This window comes from Glycine soja, chromosome 15 (assembly GCF_004193775.1).
Source record: "Glycine soja cultivar W05 chromosome 15, ASM419377v2, whole genome shotgun sequence".
NCBI classification, from domain to species: Eukaryota; Viridiplantae; Streptophyta; class Magnoliopsida; order Fabales; family Fabaceae; genus Glycine; species Glycine soja.
Window position 1 is genome coordinate 25,457,870 of NC_041016.1, and position 27,804 is coordinate 25,485,673.

A 27,804-nucleotide genomic window follows, 5' to 3' on the forward strand; every position below is an offset into this window, starting at 1 on the left:
TTAAACTTTAAAGTAATAGTGCTAAAAAATAATGAAAAAATAATAATAAAATAAAATTATATACTTAGTGTAAGAGAAATGACGTGACATAATAAAGAAGAAAGAAAATAAAATAATAAATATAATATTCTCATTCAAGATTGAAAGCTCATACAGGAGTACTGTTTTTTTATTGCGTTTGGGAATTAGAAGTTAATAATTTCTTATTGTTAATTTTAGAAGTATAGTATCAGAATCTTAACCAACAACGATGGTTGTTCAAGAGTGACAACTGACTTATATTTTTTAATTAAGTAGTTTAAGATTTAAATTTTTAATTTTAAATAGGAAATAAATCATATTATATATATTTATAATCTTTGAAAAAAAAATAATTACATTTTAACAAAAATTATTTCATACTAATATCCTAATTATAAATAAAAAGTATCAAAATGTTATTCGTACAAGTGAAATTGTACTCAGTATACACGTGAATCAAATATATTATAAACGGTGAAAGTTGATTGCCAATTTGGCATAAATATAAAAAAAGCAATTTGTTTTTAGTATATGAACGAATTCATTTGATCGCAACTTGAACCGCCTCATTGCTTGTTAGCCTATTACTTGATTTTTTTTAAGTTGTTGGTTACTTTGACACTCTCTTGGACATTCTCTCTTAAATACTTTCTTTGTAATTGATTAAAAATTATTAAAAATCATTAATTTTGATAGAATTTATTTCTGATATAATATAAATAAATAAAATCATTTAAATGAAAAATAAAATCTATCAAACAAAATTAAGATTTGCAATAAATTAAAAATTCACTTAACATTTCTCTTTACAAGCTACACAGATGGTGACAAAGAAAGCGTGAATGACAGGCATATAGGCAGGTTCCCTAGTTGGAATTGAAAAGGAAACTAAAAGGAATTTCAAATTCAGTTACTATGTGCACGGCACCACGTTTACCAATTAAATCCATCGTGACTCACCTACCATGCCATCTAATAAGTAACAACTTCTCGTCTTTTTTTTTTTTTATCATTTCAGAGTTTTTTTTTAATTATCAAATATGGATATTTTTTTGAATTAATTTTCATTTAAGAGTAAATTGTGAAAGCAGTTACAAAAACAGAACTGGTAAATCTTTATACAAATTCACAACTATTTTATTATTTATCCCTGAATGAAAATTAATTCAAAAAGTAACCCGATTTAATAATTTAAAAAAATACTCCCAAATAATGAAAAAGGCCAACTTCTCCTTGCTTGCAATGCTTTCACAGTTTTTTAACGGTAATGTTTCGACACTTCTACTCTTCAGTCTTTACAACTTATAAAAGTATCTTAAATGAAGTGTCTTTTTTTCCTATTTATTTAAGAGAAATAATAGGAACACTCTTTTAACATATTCTTAGTGTTTGATTTGGTGGCAAAAAATCACGATGCGTGTAAAATCACGGTGAGTTAATCATAAAACTAATTATTTTACTTTTCAAAATCATAGTAAGTTCAATTTACCGACAATTGAAACATAGGCAATGTTTGATATAAGGGGAAAAATTTATATCCGATAATCATTGATTTTTAAGAATTATGAAAATTGAAAATGATGATTACTAGAAATAACTAAAGTTTGTTTGGTTTTATTACAATAATTTTTATTTTTAACTTAGAAAAGTTAGATTCTCACTCCTCTCATGAAAATGTGTCATTCGAAAACTCAATTAAAAAATAATTCGTGAGAATATTAGATTCTTAGAAACGATTTTTAAAATGTGCATACAAAGCGTGAGAGTTTCTATTGTACCCCAAAATTTTGTGGGATTTTAATACTATTGATTTTTTAACCAAAAAAATTATCATGTTATCTATTTTCTCATTATATAAAACAAACTTTTGATAGGCACCAAAGAGAGTATGCTACACTACTCCTAAAAAATATACCATTAAAGAGATACACATAAAATTAATATTCTTTATTAATTGTTTTTCCTAATTGGTGTTAATCAAATACAAACTTTTTATCCATGTGTCAACATCTCATTATTTAAAATAAAAATTTAATTTATAAAATACAAATTTAACTCCAACTAATAAAATCCTTAAACTATTTAATTTTCTTTCTTTTGGATCTCATTTTGCTCATCCTATCAACTTTTTTTTTTCAAATTAATCCTTAATTAATTAAAATATTTATAAAAAAATTTAAAATTACACCTATTTTAAAATAAATAATATGATTAAACATAAGTTTAGAAATCCGAACCTTAATCTCTATCTTCCATATCGCCATCGTATATAAAAACACATTATGTGATTCCAAATTCTTACAAAGGAATAGGATGTTTTAATTTATTCTAAATTTTTATTCTTCAGGAATCACTATCAAGATGAGTATTCTTTTATTTAATATGAAATTTTTATGTATACAAAGGTTGCTTTTTTAAAATTAAAAATTAAAAACCTTGATTCATTAGGGTCCATTTTTCCTGATGGGAAATGTTCTTAATAAGAATTAATGTGTTTATGCCTGTTAAAATAATATATGATTTTCTGTTGACTCTTTGGAGAAGTGGTCCAATGTATATTTAGTTTTTAAATATATTTTAAGATAAGCCTCTTTCTAAATAATAAATATATCATATTTTATTTAGAGTTTATTATTTGAATTTTTAAATAAAAGTTACTCAACCAACAAATAATTGATTTCCTTAAACAAGATTTTGGATTCAAGCCTTATACATGGAGGGAAAAAATATGGTTAGAAGAAAATTTTTTCACTAAAGTTAATCTGTCAGATTTCTCGCAAAAATTAGTTATCGATGAAGACAATGAATTCTTTATACTAAAAATATGACAATCAAAGCTAGAAAATAAAAGTTACTCATTAAATCATCGTAATTTATTGAATTTTAATTTTTTCATTAAGGAGTTCAAAATAATTCATTAATAAAATGACAATCTATTCCACTTTTCTTGAGACATTATTGATTACAGGTAAGATTTTATTAATTTAAAGTTTTTATTTTTTCTTATTAATTATATAAAAAAATAAAATGGTGTATTTATCTCCGCTTAAAATTTATATTAAAATTATAGTTTAAAAAATAAATTAAGTGAAAGTGATTTAATTCCCAGTTTTATCTTAGAAGCCTTGAATTAAAAATTGCATTTCATTGTCCGACATCAATTAGTTCATGATAAAAAGAAGAGAGTAACTAAAGTATATAACTTATTTTTAAAAGTTATTTTAGTTTTTTTTCCTTTCTAACATTAATTTTTTTCTCACTTTTTTTTTATTGAAAATAAGTTCCTTAATCTTTTAAAAACTTTTCCTCCAATGTATTTGACCAAACTCCTCCTTTTAAGGTGGGAAACAAAAAAAGAAAAAAAAAAACCTTAGCCAATACTACCTTAGTCTTAGTAAAATAAATAAACTTCCCGCGTAAGTCAAGAATTAAAATCTTGTTTTATGTAAACCTAAAAAAGATCTTGTTTTACGTACACGAAATAATTTATTATTTTGATCGTTTATGTTTTTTTTTTAAAAAATTAATCCCTTTCTGTCTCAAAATTCTAGATTTCATCTTTTACGTTTTTAAAGAGGTCTATTTTTGTTCTTTTTGTTAGGTTTAGAACTTAAATGAGTCTTTTTAAAAACATAAACGATGAAATTGAAAATTATAAATCAAAAGAGTAAGGTAGAAAAATGAAAAAAATGTAAAGGATTAAAATGATATTTATCCTTTTTAATGGTTTTGTCATTTTAAAATATAATGTAAATTATCAACAGTATGAAAATAGACATGTATTTTCTTAGTAATTACTTTTAAAATAAAACTTAATATTTTTTTTTCTATGCACTGATGTGAAGTATTTACTAATGTTATCTTAGATTAATTTTTATTAAAAATTTGGCTAGTTTCTTCAGTGCGGTGTCTTTTTCTAATTATGTTTATTTTTTTAATCCAAAAGTCTCTAATCCTTTTTATGCATAGGGTTTTTTCTTTTTTAAATCAACCTTTGAGCATTAATATTTTTAAAATATATAAATAATTAAAGTGAAATTTATTTATTTTAATAATCTTTTATTCACATTATCTGAAATAAAATGTGAGTGGCCCGTTTGGTTGATGTAATGGTATAAATGTGTTTACATATGGGAGAATTATCATTTTTGTAAAAACACGTGTTTATCTTCGATTTTTTTTTATGTGTAAAATTCTATTGAACTAGTAATAACATGAGTTGTATTAGTCTATGGACTAATGAGGTAAAGATACCAATAAATGGTGGTCTCTATCAAGAAAAAAAGAAGAAAAAAGAAATGTGAGTGCCTTAAAAAAAAGAAATCAAATTAATGTGAATAGTCCCGCTTATATATGATTAATATGTCGAGCTTCTTTTTATTTACCACTTTATATGAACAAGAATAATATTTTTCACATTAAAAAAGAATAGACAAAATAAAATTATATTGCAAAACAATTATAGACCGGACCGGAATACATTGATAGGGCGAATAATTAATGTGCTCCCCGAACAGGTCCTCCACTTGGTTTTGTCGAGTCAACGGTTAAGTGAAGGGATAAAGAGACAAATCATTTTTTAATGGATTCACCCCTTTTATTAGTTGCACAGAATCAGCATTCACTACCTCTATTGATATTCTCTGAAGTATTGTTTGAAAGGATAGGGACAAAGATCTATCCCAATCATGCATGTGAACCCCTGAGGTTGGAAATTAATTGGAAAAGTTAAATAAAATTAGTGAATGAATGATACAGCGGTATCCAATATATAGTGGGTTGTAAAGCAAACCATTTTAATTATTATAGGAATTAGACCTACTCCTGGTTAGGTAAGATTTTAAGTTTATGTATTGTGAATGAAAAAAATATATAAAAATAGAAATTTTATTAAAAGCAATCAATCAAATTTCTTAGAAATGATTAATTATTAATAAAACTACTAAATTCTTCGTACTAATAAAATAAAATAAAATTATGCGGAGTACACGAAGGTCTTTCCTTGGCTTAATCTTGTGGTAGAAATTCAAATAGATGCTCATAAAGTGGCTAGATACTTGTTCAAGGAAGTATTTTCGGTTGGGGCCTAATACAAGCCATTAGCAGGATATTAGACTCCAACTATAGCAGATCCACATTAAGAACATTTACCGAGAAGCCAATAGATGTGAAAATACCCTAGCAAATCATGCATGCAACATGGGAAAAAGGTCCTTGATTTTTTAGCAACCCTATGCTAATTTTTAAGCCGGTTTCTTTTTTTCTGATGTTACAGGGAGTTCCAACTCCTTGATTGTTTAGTTTCTGTGTAATTTTTTGTTTTGCGTTTTAGTCTTCCCGAATACCAATAGTAGATAGTCTGGATGTATTTCTGTAATCTTTACACAAAGGGGAACAAATCTTACAACTTTTTTTATCCCTTCTCGATCTATTTATATTTTTTATTTTTTTTTTATTTAAATTAAAATTATTGTTATCCTCATTTTTTTATTTGAAATTATCAACATTATTATTTTTATTGTAGTCACGTGTAGTTTTGTTTTTTTAGTCAAAATATTCTTATTTCGCTTTAGTGAGTAAACTTGGATTACATCCTACTATTAAATAGTAGGATATGGTAGAAGAAAAAACATATTTTTTTTATATCAAATAAGTTCTACAACTAATCATGATTGATTTTTATTAGATAAAAAAGGCGTCTTTCTGTATCCATTTTACAAATGAATATGCATAGTAAAAATAGTGCACGAGTCAGTTAAAAGTTTTGAAAATTTAATTTTAAAGTGAAAGTTGTTCATTCAACTCATTGATACTTGACAAATATGGAATTAAGTATCAAAACTAGTTAATTCAATTATACTATCTAGATTATTTTCATATTAAATTATTTTTAAAATTTAATTCCAAATTTATTTCTATTATGACATTTTTCCTTTCAATTTGAATTATTACAAAAAACAATTTTATATTAAATTATTTCCTTAAATATATGTTATACATTAATGTATTTTCATTAGTAACAATCCATTCTAAATTACAATGGGTGAGTTTATTTAAACTTAAAAGATAAATTTAAAATAAGCACTTTTTAATAAACAGATAGGAATTGCTTATTGAAATAAACAAAAATTACTTATTTTAAGTAAAAACAGTTTAAATAAAAATGGTGAGTTTGTTCAAACTTGAATAAACAACTTTAAAATAGAAAAAAAATACTTTTTAATAAGCATATAAGATTTGCTTCTTGAAATAAGTAAAAAAAACAACTTATTTTAGGTAAAATAAGCGTTTTCATAAACAAACTTATTGATCTATAGATAGAATTATTTCATAAACAAACTTATATGTAATGAATTATATATATATATATATATATATATATATATATATATATATATATATATATATATATATATGTGTGTGTGTGTGTGTGTTCATAAATACATGAATTCCAATTAACAAATATATAAATTTTAATTTTTATTTATGATTTTTTTATATGTAGGATTCGAAGACCAAACAATTTATAACACTCAAACGCCTAGCTTCATTTTATTTATGATTAATTTCATTTTAAATTAAATAATTCCAAAAACAACTGTTGCATTAAATGTCATGAATGACTAAATTTTGATCCATCAAACTCTGCTGAAATTATTATTTTTAATTATATTTTGATTTAATTTATTTTTATACAAATCAATTTAAATTGATAATTGACATTTTTTTATTATTTTCTTATTAAATTATTTTTCATACTTAATTCCATATTTATTTGCATCATGATAATGTTGAAAATAAGTTAATTATGTATTGACGTAAGATTTTTGTTAAATTGGAAAAACATCTATTTATGATATACATCCTGCCTAAAATATTGTTGTAACAGAAAATCTGATATGCAACTACTGATAGACACGTTTAACATGAGGAAAATACTATTTGCTATGAAAGCATTTTTCGTCAAAACACACTGCTAGTGATTTCAATCAAAAAGGGGCTTACGTTTTTAACTCTTTTTAATCAATATCTACCATAAAAATCATCACCGCTCATTTCAATTTTCGTGCAATTCGTGAATTCAATTTTTGTAACAAATAGCATCACTCTTAACATAAACAAAGTACGTAAATAATTTAGACATAAGTAATGATATAATTTAGACAAAGTACCTATATTTTCTGTCTCTAGGTATCTAACCATCTTCATCATCATGTAAATCGTTCTCTTCCTCTTCGTCTTAATCATCATCATCATCAGCTTCATGTATAGCAAGGTCTGAAAAAAGCTTTATCTCCATGAATTTGATGATCTTGATATACATCGAATTGATCCAATGCGGAAACAGACGCAGCGTCACCATGACATGTCTATTCCATAGGTCATCATCACAAGAGCCCCACCTTTTTTTCTTTTAGTTTTTTTTTCCAGTACTTCCTCTATTCCATAAATAAGAATAGTCTTCTTCTTCTTCTTTAAGTATGTCAAAGGATAAGGCGAGCACCACCACTCGGCCAGGACACAGAAGCATCCTACTGTGTGCCCAATCGGTCTAAATCCCAATAACCAGAATCTCCTCTCCTATCAGGTCAAGAAGCCTCTTTTTTGATTGGGATGTGTTTGTTGGTGGTGTTGGATTCTTTTCGTTTTGACTGCGTCTCACTCTTGGAATATTGTAGTAATCACGTTTCCAAGTGGGGGTGGTGAATTTGGAAGAGACGGAGGAGGCCAGACGAGAGAATCGAGAGATACATGCCATTTTTTCACGATCAAAATTTACTCATTTTTCAGCTGTAACATTCATGAAGGCTAGGGTTTTAGCCTAGGGTAAGGGTTTTAGTAGTTGGGCCTGAAGACTGGAACAATATTGGATTTAAAATTACAGGAAATTACTTCCTGCACCACCAATTTTGCTTTCTGCACCTCCTGAAGACTTGAATTGACAGAACTACCCTTCACCAGAATGGCACCTGTGCACCAATCCCCTCCACCGACACCCTTCCCTTCTACAAATCTGCCATCCGCTGTGAGTGGGAACTCTACTTCTTTCCACTCCTAGCTTGGTCTTGATATTACCCTCTTTCAACCACCACGATGTCTGAGTATTGGCAAGACATTTATTTAATTTTTCCAAACACCTTTCCAAAACAATCTTTTGTGAAGTATAAAAGTATACTTGCAGAAAGGCCTTTCTAGAAAGACAAAAAAATAGAATATTCTGGAAAGGCCTTTTCATAAATCAATTTTTATACTTATGGAAAGATCTTTTTAGAGTAAAGAAAATTTCTGCATTCTTGAAAGACCTTTCTGGAACTATAAAAATTAACTTCAAGAACAACCTTTTCAAAAGTATAAAAAATATATTTTCAAAAAACCCTTTCCATAAATGTAAAAAGGAAAAGTATATTCCGGAAAGACCTCTCCAAAAGTATATTTTTTACTTATGGAAAGGTTGTTCCAGAAGTAACAAAAAAATGTATCTCCAGAAAGACCCTTCCAAAAGTGTAAAAAAAATGTATTTTGGAAAGGTCTTTTCAGAACAGGGTCAAGTTTTGTACCTAGCTTTTCTTTTCGACTTTGTCAACACTTTTTTTTTTCTTTGCGAAAGTCAACAACGATGGTGGTGGGTGGTTGTGGCAGCAGTGTTTGGTTTGACGGTGGTCTTCAGTGGAGGTTGGACTTGCTTGGGAGAGGCAGAGGTATTTGTGTATGTTCAAGTCTTTTTGAGAGGTGCAGGAAGAAATTGCCAAAATTGCATTCTGGGCTATTATAATTATGGGTCCATCTAGCAGTGTGCACCTAATCCGATGAGGTTTTAAAAATAAACCTTAATTTTCTAATTGTTTGTTTTAATTTGGCTCATTTTTATGTTCATTTATTTAGTATTTGAAATTTTAAAATTTAGAGGATTTGAAATGCTTAAAATTTAAATTGCATTAATTTTAAAAAAATTAAATGCTTTGTTTAGATAAATCAAAATTTCTTAAATTTTAAGGTTTTAGCTTGAACAAGAAATTTAATTTATGTAAAATTTATGTTTTTGATACATATTTAAAAATCAAAATTTTAAATTATACTTTACCAAAATAAAAATTAGTCAATTTTTAAATATAGTAATTTAAAAATAATTTGAATATTATATAATATTTAATAATTCAAAAATAATTTTTAATATTTAATAATTCAAAAAATACAAATAATGGTACTTCTACGACAATATTGATAGAGAAAGGAGAAAAAGAGAGACAAGAGGGAAGAGAAAAGAAAGAGCAAAGGAAGATAGAGAAAAGAGAAAAAGAGATAAAGACTTGTTTGGTGACCAAAATATGATAGAATAAGTTAGAAGATATGAAAGCACCATAAGAATAGGATATTATAAGAATAAGATAAGTTTTAATCTTATATGATATTTCATGTGCATCATTGTTACTTTTGTTATGAAAAATTTCTAAGTTTGGGAAACTTAGTTCCTTTCTTATGGCTATTATTTTGATGAGAAAAGATTAGTAACAAGGTGAAGGAAGTATAAAAGGTTAAGTATTCTCATATAAAAAATGTCATTTTGACAAACTAGTTTCAATGTTAATCATCCATATTGATGCCTAAAATATGTTAGACTTGCACAAGGACAAGTGTATCATACACAATAATAACAGTGGACTTGAACGTCTATATATCAAACCTAAAGAACCAATTGTATTTCCAATTAGTTAAGTTTATTGAACTAATAGTATAGGTGATAAAAAAAGGATTTAAATATTTTTATGGTTTTGGTTTTTATAAGAAAGCAAATAAATACATATAATGAGAGGTTTAAGTGATGATAAGAATGACAGGGGTTATGACTCACTAGTACCAATTTTCCCAGATCCTAATCTTAATGAAATTCCTTCCATAGTTAATTACCAGTTCCCAAAATTAACTAAAACCTATGATTAAGGTTAGAAGATGCTCTTTGCCTTAAATCAATACCCCAATGATCATGGATCTATACATTTTATTTTAGTTAAAGGATCAAATCAATTTTATGGATGATTAATTATAGATTAACTAATCTATCAGAGATTATCCAAATAGTTTGATAATGCAATTTGAAGAAAAACATTCTCTACCTAGATCTACCAATTACATGTAGATGATAACTACTATGCAATCAATTGAGTATTAGAATGGTCGATTTCAAATAAACAGTAAAACAAGGAAGAAAATTAATTAACATAAAACAATGAGGAATTGCATTAAAAAGAAAGAGAAGGGTACAAATGGACAATTACATCATAACTCCCAGACTAGGGGGACTAGCCGCTTATGGTCAAAGCAAAACTAGCAATCCTACAGAAGATAAACATTGACATATCATTAGGCAAGAATGATGATCATGATTCGTGCTAGCGGTGTTCCCACGCTCTTCCATTCTCAAAAGCCCTTAAGTTTCTCTCAAATTCGTAAAAGGATAAGAATAAAACTAAAGATTGTTTTTGCAAATTCTAGAGACTTATATATATTTTCTTAGATATATCTACATGAAAAGGCGCACTACGACTGTGGTCGAAAGTGACATTAAAGCCTTGGGCCATTATGGATTGACTATGGCCCTCTTGATTGACCACGACCATGGTGAGTTTACCATGACCACTGTTGGATCTTTGACGCTGTTCTATAGGGTTGTTATCATCTGATTGTGGACATGTTGATTACAACGATTGTGTTCAAGTGCAGAGTCTTCAAATATTCATAAAATTGTGTAATTTCCAACTCTTTCACTCAATTGAGCAGTTGTGCTTTTAGAATACAAAACTAGTGTCCAAATGTGAGTTCTGCCAAGAAAATGCATGCAAAATGGTCCAAAAACTCACACAAAATACCACTCAAAGTAGTTTATCAACCTTCCTAAACTTGAGCATTGCTTGTCCTCAAGCAATTATTCTAGTTCTCAATCAAAACAAATTTTCCTAAGTCAGAACTCATGCAACAAAAATTATCATTTATTCAACAAGTACAAACTCACAATGGGGCATAAAAAAATTACTTAGTAATTTATTAGGCTTATAATTAACTTGCAAAAATTCTTAAAAGAGCTTCAAGTTCATATAGCTCACCATCCCTCAATGTTTACTATGTTATATAGACAAACAATTAAACTCAAGATTACAATTCAATGAGCAAGCTCACAATTCTGTAAATCAATCAACTTAATTCAAATAAATCCAAAAATTATAAATAAGCTAGACATGTTAGGTTGTAATAGGGCAAGGCATGTAATGTAAGATAGGTACTGAAAGAAACAGACTAATCAAAAGACTCCACTCAATTATATGAAAACACTCAGAAAATCAGGGGAACTTTTACCTGATTTTGCATCTCTCTTTTTCATTTAACTTTTGGTCCTTTTTATCCCTTCTCTCTTTTGTTGGACAAGTGGCCTCAGATATCTTAAGAAGAGGGGGGGGGGTTGAATTAAGATATTACAAATTATTTTCCCAATTAAAAATTCTATTTAACTTTCTATTCAAGTTATAAATTCCCTTAATAATGAATTTCTTAAATATTGATTCAAATAGAACAATTTGAATATGAATATAAAACAATAATAAATAAAGGAGTTTAAGGGAAGAGAAAATGCAAACTCAGATTTATACTGGTTCGGCCACACCCTTGTGCCTACGTCCAGTCCTCAAGCAACCCGCTTGAGAGTTCCACTATCTTGTAAATTCCTTTTACAAGTTCTAAACACACAAGGACAATCCTTCCTTTGTGTTTAGAATTCTTTCACAACAAGAGACCCTCAGTCTCTTAATCCCTTTTCAGAATAAAGAAGAAGAGAAGAAGAAATCTCTCTTGAAAGAGATAGATTGAACAATTTCAGCACTCAAATAATTCCTTATTGAATCACAAGTGTATTGGCCAAGGAATTTGTAAGAGGATAAAACGATTTTGCTTTTTAAGAGGATAAGACCTTTTTGTTCTTGAAAACTCTTGTTAAATTCGTGTCTCAAGTCACATATATATAAGCCTTTGATGGCCATTTAAGAAACAGATAAAAAGATGTGACTGTTGAGAATGTTTTCTGAAAAACTCCTCTGGTAATCGATTACAGTATGTGTGTAATCGATTACAAGCTTTAAAATTTGAATTAAAACGTTCAGAAACTGCTGGTAATCGATTACCATATAAGTGTAATCGATTACACAGTGCAAATTTTGAATTCAAATTTTAATAGCTGTTGTAAATCAGTTTTGGCCACTGGTAATCGATTACATCCTCTGGTAATCGATTACCAGAGAGTAAATTTCTTGAAAAAGACTTTTTTAACTTAAATTTCTTGGCCAAACCTTTTGCTACTTCATTTGGAATTCCCTTCCTATTTAATATACCCTTTCTATGACTCTAGAGACTGTCTTGATCATCCATCTTGAATATCTTTAATTTCTTTGTCTTGAATAAAGCTTTGAGATGCATGTGAACCTTTGGCATCATCAAAACATTCAGCTTGATCATTTTTCTACATCTTTTTGTTTGTTTTGGGGTGCAATAATTCACACATATATTTTCTTTCTTTCTTTTCTCTTTTTTTTTTATCAATCCCTTTTTGTCTTCGATTTCACTTGAGAGAAGGATTTGAGATTCATTTACTAGCATAAGTTGCAATGTATATTAGTTCAAGGACCAACAAAGAATAATCATTTAGGCTCAAAGTGGTCAACTAAGGAAAAAAACTAATCAAAATAATTCGCAGGTCTCAAGAAAGCCTATTAGAGTCTCATCTTTTCTGTTTATTCAGAAGTTATTCAAGGATAAGCATGTCAAAATAGAGAATAGAATAATGCTAAAGAAAGGATCAATTCACCCACACTAAAATAATCAAAGCTCAATATTCACATATTTGAGGGTAGCTCTAAGAACAGTTTATAGTCATTGATAACGATTTTCAAATCGCTTCAAAACAAATAAAACTAAGAAATTCTACAGTACAGGATTAACCTAGGTTGACTCAAAGATACGATTAAATTTGGTTCCTACTTCAATTCACTAATAAACAACAGAGGGAATTTCAACGAATAGTTTATAGGAAATGAAAAGAAATACAAAAACACATAACATAAGTGCAAAATCTAAATTGAAACAAAGTTTTAGTTGCAAAAACATAAAGGAAATTGCAGAAAGATCTAGAATTGGACAAATAGGTTGTAAAATAGATTCAAGATCATCAATCCAATTCACCAAACTAATCAATTCGAATTATCACGGTTCTACAGAGAATGTTCATGTTGTGAAAGTTCAATCAATGTCATTAGAGTTAGTTTAATCGAATTAATCCCTAAATTCATTGAGATCGCAAATTAGGTGGGAATATCATCCAAACAATCTATGATTAAATTTCAAAATTACGAAATGAATCCATAACCTAATTCATTTTCAATCCTAAGCATATTTATAATCATGAAAATCGAAAATATGATTTAAAAAAGGATGAACATTCACACATAATATAAATACTAAACCATGACTGAAATTCAACTTTGCTCGGAGTGGATCCTTGAATTGATTGAGTGTTTAGCCTTCTATGATCATCACCAGTGGAAGAACAACAAAATTTTTGCAAGAAAAAGGAAGAATAGAAGTGAAAAGAGGAAGAAGAATGAAGAACAGTTGAGAGAAAAAGTTTGATCCTAAAGCTTGCACAACAAGTTTCTAAATTTGTTTTTGTACAAAAGGAAGTAACTAACTAATTAACCAACTAAATCCACTAATATATACAGTGACTACTCAAGAAGGGAAGGATGGGCCTTGATTAGGCCCATTTAATCTATCTAATTAAACTAATTACACAAGGCAAAGCCTAAATTCGCGGCTCAATTATTCAAGTGCAGAGGTTCTGACTTTCAAGCTAAATTTAGCCCTCCAAATGGAAGAATTGGCCCAAGCGTATTTCTGACAAAATTGAAGCTCTTTTTCTTAGCTTTCCAGGGACAACTAACCTACTCCATTTGGAGTTCTGTAGTGTGCTATAGGACCTGTACAAGGCAAATAGGTCAAGTAAGCATAAAATAAAAAAATAAGCAACAATTTCAATTAAGCTCGATCATTTGTCTAAGACCAAAAATGAGTTAAGGTGGGAAAATAGGAGTCAAAGAGAGGTCAAATAAGCTAAGAAGAATAAAAAAATACTAAACTACAAATGCTCAATCATTCATGCATGTTAATGTTCCTTCCTGAAGAAAACTTCCAACCACCCCAATACTCACATTTTTTTTTATCAAGGGAATAACTAAAAATACAAAATTTTAAACCCTAGAGATTTTCATAATACTAGAACCATAGCAATGCAAAAGATCACATATATCACAGAGAGCTCAAAGTCAGGGAAGCAATAATACCTCTCCCCATACTTATATAGTGCAGTGTCCTCAATGCACTTAAATTAAAAATGAAAAATACATAAAAAGGGAAAATGTACTAAAACAAAACATAAGTGCTTGTTTAAGGAAAAATCGTAACATAAATTAGATTGCCTCCTTAGAAGTGCTTGTTTAACATCTCGAGCCTAACGGATGAAAAAGGGAAGAAAATCAACCACCCTCGAACAAGGTGATTTTCCCTTTTTGCACTGATCCTCTAAAATAATCATCCATTTCATAGCCAAGAGCTTGAATGGTGATGCTATCTCCCTTTTTATACTCTTTCCATGGTCTTTTGGAATGACTTTCTTCCTTGGAGGGTTTTCCATCCCCACAATTGGATGAGGCTTAGCCAGAGTAGTTTTCATCTTGTTGGTGACTTGCACAAAATTACATTGTAGGGGAGGAAGAGGAATTAATTGTCTGATCAAACACTTTAAACACTTCCTCCTCATCACCCAACCTCCAAATTATTTTCCCTTATTGGACATCAATCAAAACCCCTCCTATGTAGAGGAAGGGTTGTCCCAAATAAGTGGGATTTCTTCATCCTCCTTGTTAACATTTTAATTATGTTAGGATTTAGGTCGGCCAAGTGTAACTGAATCCCAATTGTAGTAATGAACCGAAGCTCAGGTTGTCTCCTAAGGGAATAATGCAAGGATAAATATTCAAATTAAAACTTTTTGGATAAAGACATTTTTTTTGTTTTTATATTTTAAACTACCTAAAACTAAAACTAATCAAAACAGAAAATAAAAGATATATTTTTTCTAGAGAGATTAATGTTATGAACATTTAATAATAGAAATTGAAAGAAAAGGTAAGAAGTTACTTGTCGACGCGATAATAATTATGCACAAAAACAATAACGTTGAGATGCAGAGATTGTACTCGAAACCCCCCTTTCTGCTGCAATTCCTCACACTTCTATGTCGTTATATCGTTCATCCCCAATTTACTAATGTATTCTATCCCTAATCCCTTAGGTGATAGACCTTAAATCATTTGCCTTGATTCCCAATCCTTTGGCAAACCAGCACAAGCAATCAACACTACTGTTTGGGAATTAGTGAGGCCTAACCAATATTATTCTATCCCTAGAGATAATCCCAATTAAGCATTCAATTCAGTTTGGGTTTCAATGAGACTTGCCAAAGTGCACCTCAATTCCTGGAATCATCTATGAGGTGCATAGACTCACAAAGCATTAAGTATAGAAGGCGAATAATGAACTCAAACAATATATGAATGTGAGAAAATTACATCGAATAGGGTTCAAACTTTTCCTCTTCTAGCTAAGAAAGAAACTAGCCACTCATGAAATACAAGAAGAGAGAAGAGAATAGGGGTTTTCAGTGAAAGGTGGGGTGTAGAGGGTTTTTTTGCTGCTTCCTATGTTTCTCTATTTATAGGATCATATATTTGTTTAATAGAGACAAATAATCTCCTTAATTTACAAAATAATGTAATCTATACAAGGAAATTATCTCTTCAATTGATATAATATGTTTTAATTGTTGCAATTATCTTCCAATTGATTTTCTTCATTTATCTTCGAGTTATATCTCCATAATCATCTTTGTTTTGAATTAATTTAGTTTATGGACACACTTTCTGGTGCACTCCTCGCTTAAGTGAGATATCTTCTGTAAAATTTCATCTTTTCCTCTGTTTGAGATGGCTTGAGCGGCCTATACCTCGCTTGAGCAAGGCTACCTTATTAAATTGCCTCATTTCTCTATAAAAACTTCTAAAATCGTAATTCCTAGCTAAAATATATTAAAAACTGAAAACATAACAAATTTGATTGAAAACAAGGCCTAAAGTATCAATTAAATGTCTCAAATTACATAAGAAAATACGGTAAATGTGACATTTATCACTCCTCCATATCCAAAATCATAAAATCAATTGGAAAAAAAAAATTCCAACTTTAACTAGTGAATTTTCCACTATTCCTCATGGATAAGTAAGAGTCTTGTTTGTTAGCAAAAGAGAAATGTTGTATAAAGCTCTATTAATTTGTAACTTGCAAATAGTACAAAGGACTAAAAAACTACCTAAATCACTAAGCTTAGGTTGCAATTTCCTTAAAAATATAGTAGAGCATTATTCATTGAGACCAAATGAAACAAAGTCCCCCAACTTTCCTTTATATGAAGTTCTTTTAAATATTTGGCATACTTTGGCATTTGAGAAATTGCCTCAGCGAAGGGGACACTAATATGCACCTTTTTAAGCATCTCAACAAATATAGCAAGTTGTCCATCCTCACTTTTGTCTTTCAATCTTTGAGGGAAGGGAACACTTACATGAAGAGGTGTCAGTATCTCCTTCTCACTCTCCTTATTTGCCATTGGATTCCCATTAGTAGGAACCTCAACTTTCCTAGGTGCTTGGTCCTTCTCAGTAAGGATGCCATTTATAGCTTTTGGAAAAGAACCTTCCTTCTCCTTGGAGTCCTATTGAATCCTCTTGATTCTAGTCATCATAAATTGGCATCCTACCTCTTAGGATTTGGTTCAGGTTGTGAAAAGAGGTTGCTTGGCTATCTTTGTGACAAGAGGGATTGTATGTTGGTCAGTTGCGACTCCACCAACTTCATTCTTTGATCATTTTGGGCCATATATTGAAGCATGGTCTCTTGAAGAATGGATTTTCTCTCATCTTGTCTAGGCTTATGATTTTGCATAGGTTAAGGCCTATACATCCCTTGATTCTGCCTGAAGCCTTGTCTTTGATTGAAATTGTTGGGATATTGATTGTAAGAATTGTTTTCTCCCTTAAAAAAGTTGATCTCTTCCATGGAAATAGCTAGTTTGTAATCAATAGTGTATTCTCCTGGCCCATGCACAATCCCACATCTATCATAGGTTAGGAATAAAGGTGTAGTGATGGGAACATGGGCTTGAGCTCTCATGAGTGTCTCAATCTTCAGTGTTAGAGCTTGCATATGTTTTCCCAATTTAGTTTGGGAATCATCTTTCTCCACCTGGTTGACATCTCTCTTCATAATCCTCATATCCATTGAGTTGTTATAAGGGTTGGAGTACATATCTTCGATGATCTTAATGGCATAAACAGGGGTTTTTAACATGAGGTTATGTAACACCCTGAAATATTATTAGTAATTATATTTGATGTTTGATTATATTTGTTGTGCTATTTTATCTGTGTTTTATTTTCAAGAAGGTGAGTTTAATTATTAGAAGAGTGTTGGTAGTTAAAGCGTTAACCTCTCAAGAAAGCTTCTCAAAGAAGCCTCACGAGGAAGCTTCTCGAGGAAGCCTCTTAATGAAGCTTCTCAAGGAAGCTGTCCGAAACTGTCTCGGTAAAAGTGCCCTCCTGCATTCGTTAACCATTGGATCTTCTTGAAATTTGGTCTACAGGTTCATAGGACAGATGTTAACGATCAGACCATTGAGATCTGTGATAAGTCTTCTGGTATGTGAGAAACGATTCTTTTCCCGAGAGTAGAAGCACTTGAGTGTTTCAGCCTTTGTATTTCGTGTAACCTTAGAAAATAGCCATTTCTTTCTCCTTCCTTCTTCCAAAACCATTTCCAACGTCCCAAGCTCCTTCTCCATCACCCATAACCACTGGTGGCCACCACGGACCACCGTTGTTCTCCATTGAAACCCCACACAGAGAGGAATCCTTCAACCGAAGCGGAATCTTCCAAACTTGCCTCGCGGTTTTGGTTAAGAATGAAGCCCTGGTCTGACCTTCGTGGTTTTCCTTGAGGTTAATGTGATTCTATGCTTGTTCCTTGTTAGTTTCAGCTTGTCATTGCATCTTTTTTGACTTTGGAACCACCATTGTATGTTTTGCGCTTCCTGTGAAAAACCCTAGAGAAAGAGACTTTGTAAACATTATCTTTTTCTGAAATGGGTGTTATTTTCGTGACCTTCACTGAATCCTGGTCACATTGGCGTGATCAGAATTTCAAATGATGTTCCTTTTCTAAAATCCAAAACGCCCTTTAGCCCTTTACGTTTTGACAAGGGTTTTGACTCAGAATATTGTCACTAGCTTTATTTTTGAAATCCATAGTAATTTCCTTCGTTTTGGCGTAATAGAAACTCGCGTTGGACCAACAAGCGTGAACGAGAAAGAGGTCTCTAAGTGATGCAAAGAGGAACCTACGGGAAGCTCACGATAGGTGAGGGGAGTTTATTATAAGATTTACCATTTTGACACCATAGTTAGGGTCAGGGAACCTAGCTATGAGAATATCTGCCTGTCCCTGTTGCATGCTGATTTTATTTTATAGAAAACAATGTTTTTAACTAATGGGATATAGTATAATTGTTATTGATGTGCATGCTGATTTTCCTTTATAGAAAACAACGTTTTTAACTAATGGGATGTGATATAATTGTTATTGATGTGCATGTTGGTTTTCAAGAAAAACTATGTTTTTGACGAATGAGATGCGATATATTTACTGTTGATGAATGAAATTATTGTCTTTATTTGACTTATGTTGTTTGAAGACCTGTGGAGTGTGAATCTCAGGCATGAGAGAAATATGTATATGCGGAATGCAACTTACTGTTGATGTGGCTATTAATGACTTTAATTGATATGTGGTGATGTTGATATTTATGATGGTTATGTGAATAAGAAATGAGATTGCTGTTGTTGTTGATAACGTCATTGAAATGAGATGATGTTTATGTTGAGAATGACATTGAAATGGAATGTTGATGATGTTGGAAATGCATTGACATGTGCATGTTGTGTATGTTCATGGAGGGGGTGCAATGACCTTGTCGGATGTCCCTGGTGGGGGAAAATAAAGTGGTTAAAGACTTTAAGCATTTTTGAGGGGATGCTTAGGCGCTTTAATTCATCCATGGTCATGTCCTTGAGACGCCCATGTTTCATACGTTGGATGTTATGTATGTTCATGGGGGGGGGTGCTTTGACCTTGTCGGATGTCCCTAGTGGGGGAAAATAGAGTGATTAAAGAATTTAAGTATTTCTGAGGGGATGCTTAGGCGCTTTAATTCATCCATGGTCATGTACTTGAGACGCCCATGTTTCATGCCTTATATGACACGATAAATAGTATAAACTTTGCCAGCAAGTACTTGTAGTTCCTTATGCGGAGGAATACTTGTACTAGGGGGTGTGTCACTCGGTTTGGAACTCCCTTAAGACTCAGGCTGATCACCATGGGGGGGGGGGAGTTGCCTTGCGTGACAGGGTGGAACTTACTGTCTAGTTTTCCTAAGTGAGAGTGTCATGTGGATACGCTTAGGCTATTTCCTTGGTATTGGTTGATGGTACGTGATGCAATCCTATCCCGCAAGGGCATTGGGTAGAAGACTCCAAGTAGATTGGGCTAGAGATCCAAGGGAAGGCCCTAGGGTTCTCATGAGCCTTAGGGTAGATTTTGAGCCCATGGGCTAAGTATGAGCCCGGTTATCTTTGTAAATATTAGAATAGGTTTTTCCTTCGGTTGGGCCTTGTATTTTGGCCATTCTAGTAGTATAGGGTTTTAGCCTTGTATTTCGGGGCATTTTGAGTAGTCTTTGTAGTAAGGACTTTTTTTTTTGTATTTTCATGTTTTTTGTCATGGGGGTGAGCTTAGCTATAATTAGGGGTGTGTAGCTAAGTTCTAGCTTCTCATCTCAAGGAGGTGAGCTTAGCTATTAGAGAGGTATGTGTAGCTAAGCTCTAGCTTCTTTAGGAATCTTCTTAAGGAGGCTTCTCAAGGAGGTGAGCTTAGTTATGAGAGGGGTGTGTGTAGCTAAGCTCTAGCTTCTCAAGGAAGTTTTCTCAAAGAAGCTTCTCAAGGAAGTTTTCTCAAGAAAGCTTCTCAAGGAAGCTACCTAGTCTATAAATAGAAGCATGTGTAACACTTGTTGTAACTTTGATGAATGAGAGTCTTGTGAGACACAACTCAAAGTTCAACTTCTCTCCCTTTTTCTTCCTTCAATTTCGTGCTCCCCCCTCTCTCTTTCTCTCCCTCTTTCTTTTCCTCCATTGAAGCATCCTTCCAAGCTTCTTATCCAAGGCTCATCTTGGTGGTGAAGCTCTTTTTTTTCCATGGCTTATTCCTTAATGGATGGCGCCTCCTCTCACCTCTTCTCCTTTGTCTTCCGCTGCATCTCCATGGTGAAAAATCACCATTGAAGGACCTCATTGAAGCTCAAAGATCCAGCCTCCATAGAAGCTCCACAAGCAAGCTTCCATCAGTACGTACCACATTGCATCTGAGAGTTGAGGTCAGGTGCATGCATCATTTTGTGTAGTATTGATTGAATCCATGGATGGATGATGAGTAATTGTTGAATAACGAATGTTGTGTAAGCTCATGATGTTTGCCTATGTTTCTTGATAATTGCGGCTATTTGGATTTGGTATTGGTTCTTTTTATAATGAACTCACCCTTGCAATTTTGTATCGTTGCGTTGATACCTGTGATGATTGCGAACCTTGTTCGTGGAAGCAGAATGACTACAGCATGGTGCAAGGAGTAAGATTATGGTGAGGAGCTGCTGAGCCAACATGATGACATTGGCATTATTTTGGGAGAGAGAGTTGAGTTTTGTAATCAAGTCCTCCATAGTTAGTATTCAAGTTTTATTTTGTTGAGTTTGTGGAAGCAAAGCTTCATGATGAATCCACAATGATTCAAAGGTGTTTTGATGATAACAATGATGACAACAAAAGATGATGACAAAAGTGATGAACAAAAAGCTCAAAAGATCAAAGAACAACTCAAGTGAATCAAAGAACATCTCAAGTGAATCAAGAACAAGTCAAGAGTTCAAGAATCAACAAGAATTCAAGACTTAAGAAGAAAGCCTACAAACAAGAATCAAGATTCAAGATTCAAGATTTCAAGAATCAAGATTCAAGATCTCAAGAATCAAGATCAAGATTCAAGACTCAAGATTCAAGAATAAAGAAAGGACTCAATCAAGATAAGTATTAAAAAGTTTTTCAAAACTTTGAATAGCACATGAGTTTTTGACAAAACCTTTACCAAAGAGTTTTTACTCTCTGGTAATCGATTACCATATTGTTGTAATCGATTACCAGTAGCAAAATGAGTTTGAAAATGTTTTCAAACTGAATTTACAACGTTCCAAATATTTTCAAAAGGCTGTAATCGATTACAATGTTTTGGTAATCGATTACCAGTGCCCTTGAACATTGAAATTCAAATTTAAATGTGAAGAGTCACATCCTTTCACTCAAAAACTTTGTGTAATCGATTACACTTATTTGGTAATTGATTACCAGTGTTTGTTTCTGAAAAATCTAAAGATGTAACTCTTCAAAAAGGTTTTGACTCTTTCAAATGGGTTTTTAAGTTTTTCTAAAAGTTATAACTCTTCTGAATGGCCTTCTTGACCAGACATGAAGAGTCTATAAAAGCAAGGCTTTGTTTTACATTTTTATCAAGTCTTTCTAAGAATCTTATACAATCCTTTACAAGCCTTGAATCTCTTTGAATCTCTTTGAACTTCTTCTTCTTCTTTTGTACCCAAAGATTTATGAAGTTTTCTGGTTTTCTAAACCTTAAAAACTTGTGCTATTCATCTTTTCATTCTCTTCTCCCTTTGCCAAAAAGAATTCGCCAAGGACTAACCGCCTGAATTCTTTTTGTGTCTCTCTTCTCTCTTTTCCAAAAGAACAAGGGACTAACCGCCTGAATTCTTTTGTGTCTCCCTTCTTCCTTGTCAAAGAATTCAAAACGACATAGTCTGAGAATTCTTTTGATTCTTCCCATTCCCTAATACAAAACCGTTCAAAGTTTTAACCGCCTGAGAATTCTTTTGTATCCCTATTCACAAAGTATCAAAGGTGTAACAGCCTGAGATCTTTGTCTTAACACATTGGAGGGTACATCCTTTGTGGCACAAGTAGAGGGTACATCTACTTGGGTTTGACTGAGAACAAGAGAGGGTACATCTCTTGTGGATCAGTTCTAGTGGAGGGTACATCCACTAGGTTCAAAGAGAACAAGGGAGGGTACATCCCTTGTGGATCTTTGCTTGTAAAAGGTTTTTTACAAGGTTGAAAGAAATCCCAAGGACCGCAGGTCGCTTGGGGACTGGAGGTAGGCACGGGTTGTTGCCAAACCAGTATAAAAACTCTTGTGTGTTTGTTTCCTTCTTCCCTACTCTTTTACTTTCCGCTGTGCATTTAATTTCCGCTTTTACTTTCTGTTAAGTTTCTCTTCTACTCCATATTCTCTTAACAACATAAGTAAAAGTCTTAAAAGAGTAATTTTTAATTGGTAAAGTTTTAGGAATAATTAATTCAACCCCCCCTTCTTAATTATTCTGAGGCCACTCGATCCAACAGAGTTAAAGATGTAAATCTTAGATTTTAATTATATGTATGAACAAATTTAATTTCCATTATGTGTATGACGTGTATCGAGTTACTATTCCTACATAATTATATATTCACTTAAGTAATGGCGTGTTGTTGGGTGAATGTATATCGAGACAAAATTACTTTATTTTCATAAGCAAAAAAATTAAGGGTGTTTTTATTTAAAAATTGAAATTATCACATATTAGAGTGGTGATATCGTAGCAACGAGGCAGGTTGTTACATTTAGTGGTATCAGAGCAAGTCGAACCTTTCGACCAGTGAGTTGTGAGTCTGCTATGTTTTTCTGTGCATTCTCTGGTTGCTTTGTTGAATGCTTGATATTTTTTGTTTGATATTAGCACTTACTCACTTGTTATGTTTCCATGAGTTATAGAGATTTGATTGTTGTAGTCATATCAGATTTGTTTTTTTGATGTTTGCTATACCATGAGTTTCAATGCCGTGCCACGGGTTATCAGACTGGCCAATTGTATAATTTGTGAAGGTCAATGGGATAACATGGCAAGCGATCAAAAAATACAAATGATGGAAAGTGAGTGTTAATGTCTCGAGGCATCAACTCTCAAAAGTAACCAAGTAGGAACTTGTGATGGTTGTGATTTTGTGTGGTTCTTTTGTTGTGTGTATTCCTTTTATGTCTAACTCCCCGGTGTGTATAGGGAGTGATGGCTGGAAGGAATGATCATGCGATAGCTGATGCTCTTCAAGCCTTAGCTCAGGCTATAGGGAATCCAAATAGGGGAGAAGCTGGTAGAGCTGTTGAGTACCAGGGGTTGGACCGCTTCCAACGAAACAACCCTCCTTCATTTAATGGAGGATACAACCTTGATGGTGCTCAGAACTGGATAAGGGAAATTGAGAAAATTTTTCGAGTGATGGCATGTCTGGAGGGGCAAAAGGTTGCTTTTGGTACATATACTCTAGTGGAAGAAGCTGGGTATTGGTGGGAGAATACTCGCCAATGCCTAGAGGCTGAAGGTCAAGATGTGACCTGGGATGTCTTCAAGAGGGTATTTTTGGAGAAATACTTTTCTAAGGATGTTAGGAACAAGAAAGAGATGGAGTTCTTAGAGCTCAAGTAGGGAAACATGACTGTAGCTGAATATGGAGCCAAGTTTGAGGAGCTGGTGAGGTACTTTCCCCATTATCAAGGGAGAGATGGTGAAAGTTCCAAATGTGTGAAGTTTTTGAATGGCTTGCGACCTGAAGTAAAACAAGCTGTGAATTACCAAGGTGTTCGTCAGTTCCCACTTTTGGTTAACATGTGTCGGATTTGGGATGAAGACTCCCGAGATAGGGAGGCCTATTATAGGAGTATAGGTCCAATGAGGAATAAAAAGAATGGACCTCAACATCAGGGAAAACCATACTCTACTCCTCCTAAGCAATATGGTAACCGCCCCAACAATCAGAGGACTGCTCCTATGGGATTTGCGGGTGGTAGTGGTAGCAAACCCAATACTTTTCCTACTCAGATCACTTGTTACAACTATGGTAAGCCAGAGCACATCTCCTCAAATTGTGCTGAAAAGGGTGTGACATGTTTTAATTATGGAAAGAAGGAGCATATTCAGAGAGACTGTCCTTATCCCATGAAGGAGAAAAATGGTGGGGGCCTGAATGACCAAACTAGACATCCGAAGGCCACGGGAAGAGTCTTTACCCTTAACGGTGCTGAAGCTTTGAAATCCAAAGATCTAATCCAAGGTAGATGTTTCATAGATGAGATTTCGTTACTTGTGTTATTCGATTCCGGTGCAACCCATTCCTTTATATCCTATTTGTGTGTAGAAAAACTTAAGCTTTATGTGTCTTCTTTAAATAAAGGTTTGGTGGTAGAGATCCCTACTAGTGGTTCTGTGTTAACTTCTGATCTGTGTTTGAATTTTCCTGTGGAAATTTCTGGTAGGACATTCTTGATTGATTTGATTTGTTTGCCTTTGAGCCAGATTGATGTTATTCTTGGTATGGTCTGGTTATCTTCCAACCATGTCTTGTTAAACTGTTTTGATAAAAGTGTGGTGTTTGATGACTCTGGAGTGAGTAAGGATATGGTGCTTATCTCTGCCAACCAATTTATGACATCTTTAAAAGAAGATGCTCAAGTGTACATGATCTTGTCTAGCCTGGAAGTAGAGACAAATGTTTCCATGTGTGACCTCCCTCTTGTCAGAGAGTTTCATGAAGTGTTTCTGGAGGATATATCCGGTCTGCCACCCGAGAGGGAGATAAAGTTTTCCATAGATTTAGTACCTGGTGCTGGACCCATATCCATAGCCCCTTATAGGATGTCTCCTATAGAGTTAGATAAGCTTAAGAAACAGTTAGAGGAGTTGTTGGATAAGCAGTTTGTTAGACCTAGTGTGTCTCCGTGGGGAGCACCAATGTTATTAGTGAAGAAGAAAGATGGGACCATGAGGTTGTGTGTGGATTACCGCCAGTTGAATAAGGTGACGGTTAAGAATAAGTACCCTTTGCCTAGAATAGATGACCTTATGGATCAGCTGGTAGGAGTTTGTGTGTTTAGCAAGATAGACCTTAGGTCAGGTTATCACCAGATTAGGGTGAAGTTTGAAGATATACCAAAGATTGCTTTTAGGACCTGTTATGCTCACTATGAGTATCTAGTCATGCCCTTTGGTGTGACTAATGCTTCAGGAGTGTTTATGGACTACATGAATAGAGTCTTTCACCCTTACCTTGATAGTTTTGTGGTAGTGTTAATAGATGATATTTTGGTATACTTCAAGACTAGAGAGGAACATGAAGAGCATTTGAGGATTGTGTTGCAAACCCTTAAGGACCGACAACTTTATGCTAAGTTATCCAAGTGTGAGTTTTGGTTAGAGAAAGTTAGCTTCCTAGGGCATGTGATATCTCAAGGGGGTATAGCTATAGATCCCTCTAAAATAGAAGTCGTTCTGGAGTGGGAGAGTCCTAAATCTGTTTTTGAGATTAAGAGTTTTATGGGCTTAGCAGGATACTACCGGAGATTCATAGAAGGTTTCTCCAAGTTGGCTTTACCTTTGACTAAACTGACTTGTAAGTCAAGCTTTTGTGTGGGATACCCAATGTGAGCATAGTTTCCAAACCCTTAAGGAAAGATCGACGACTGCTCTAGTGCTAGTTTTGCCTAACCCAAGAGAACCCTTTGAGGTGTATTGTGATGCATCAAAGATGGGTTTAGGAGGAGTGTTGATGCAAAGTGGCCAAGTAATGGCCTATGCTTCTAGACAACTCAAGACTCATGAGAGGAATTATGCCACCCATGATCTAGAGTTGGCTACTGTGGTTTTTGCCCTTAAAATGTGGAAGCATTACTTGTTTGGCTCAAAGTTTGAGGTGTTTAGCAATCATAAGAGCCTTAAGTACTTGTTTAGTCAAAAAGAGTTGAACATGCGTCAAAGGAGATGGTTAAAGTTTCTTAAGGATTATGATTTTGAGCTTAGCTACCATCCCGGCAAAGCAAATGTAGTGGCTGATGCCCTGAGTAGGAAATCCCTATATATGTCTGCCTTGATGGTTAAAGAGATGGATCTCCTAGAACAGTTTAGAGACCTTAGCCTTGCATGTGAGGTTACTCCTAATAGTGTAAGATTAGGAACTTTGAGGATCACTAGTGAGTTACTAGGTGATATCAGGGGAGGCCTGAAGACTGATCCTTTTCTAAGGACTCAGTTAGAAGCTATAGAGTTAGGAAGAGATAGTAGTTTCAATGTTGGATAAGATGGAGTCTTGAGACTTCAAGATAGGATTTGTGTTCCCAATGTGCCTGAACTTAGGAAGATGATCCTAGAGGAAGGACATAGGAGTAATTTGAGCATCCATCCTGGTGCTACCAAGATGTATTAGGATTTGAAGATGATGTTTTGGTGGCCCAACATGAAGAGAGAGGTTAGCGAGTTTGTCTATGCATGCCTAGTCTATCATAAGGCTAAGATAGAACATCAGAGACCTTCAGGGAAGTTACAACCTTTAGAGATACCCTAGTGGAAGTGGGATAGTATTTTCATGGATTTTGTGGTAGGATTACCTAGAACCCCTAGAGGTTTAGATTCTATTTGGGTTATTGTTGATAGACTGACTAAGTCCACTCACTTTATTCCCATTAATATCAGATTTTCTTTGGAGAAGTTAACCTCCCTGTATATTAGTGAGATTGTCAGATTGCATGGTGTTGCATCTAGCATAGTGTCTGATAGAGATCCTAGATTTACCTCTAGATTTTGTGAGAGCCTGAACAGAGCGTTGGGAACCAAGCTTAGACTAAGTTCAGCCTACCATCCTCAGACTGATGGCCAAACTGAACAGACCATTTAGTCGCTGGAGGACCTTTTGAGGGCGTGTGTCTTAGAGTAAAAGGGAAGCTGGGAGAGTTTTCTTCCGTTGATAGAGTTCACTTATAACAATAGTTTTCTCTCTACGATTGGCATGGCTCCCTATGAGGCTTTGTATGGTAGAAGGTGTAGGACACCCCTATGTTGGCTAGAGCCCAAAGAAGGCCTTACCTTAGGACCTAAAGTGGTACAACAAACCACTGAGAAGGTCAAGTTGATCCAAGAAAGGATGAGGATCACTCAGAGTAGGCAGAAAAGTTATCAGGATAAGAGGAGGAAAGATCTGGAATTCGAGGTTGGTGATCATGTATTTTTGAGAGTCACTCCATGGACTGGGGTTGGTCGAGCATTGAAGTCCTGAAACTCACACCTCGCTTTATTGGTCCTTTCCAAATTCTTAAGAGAGTTGGTCCTGTGGCATACCAAATTGCATTACCCCCATCTCTTTCTAATCTTTATAATGTCTATCATGTGTCTCAACTCCGTAAGTATGTCCATGATCCATTCCATGTGATTGAATTGGACAATGTACAAGTAAAGGAGAATTTGACGTATGAAATGTTACCTTTGAGGATCGAGGATAGGCGAACAAAACACCTAAGAGGGAAAGAGATTCCGTTGGTCAAGGTGATCTGGGGAGGTGCATCAGGAGAAGATGCCACATGGGAGTTAGAGAGTCA

The 27,804-nt window shown here is 33.2% G+C and overlaps 1 protein-coding gene across 1 annotated transcript; it reads left to right on the plus strand.

Moving 5' to 3' along the window:
• The first annotated feature begins 23,452 nt into the window (after nucleotides 1-23,452).
• Nucleotides 23,453-23,869, plus strand: LOC114386011. Its single transcript, XM_028346026.1, has one exon. It carries the CDS (start codon nucleotides 23,453-23,455, stop codon nucleotides 23,867-23,869), a length of 417 nt encoding a protein of 138 aa, XP_028201827.1.
• Nucleotides 23,870-27,804: the final 3,935 nt, after the last annotated feature.

Coding starts and splice junctions, on each gene's coding strand:
- LOC114386011 (XM_028346026.1), top strand. CDS start 23,453: ATGGCTGGAAGGAATGATCATGCGATAGCTGATGCTCTTCAAGCCTTA.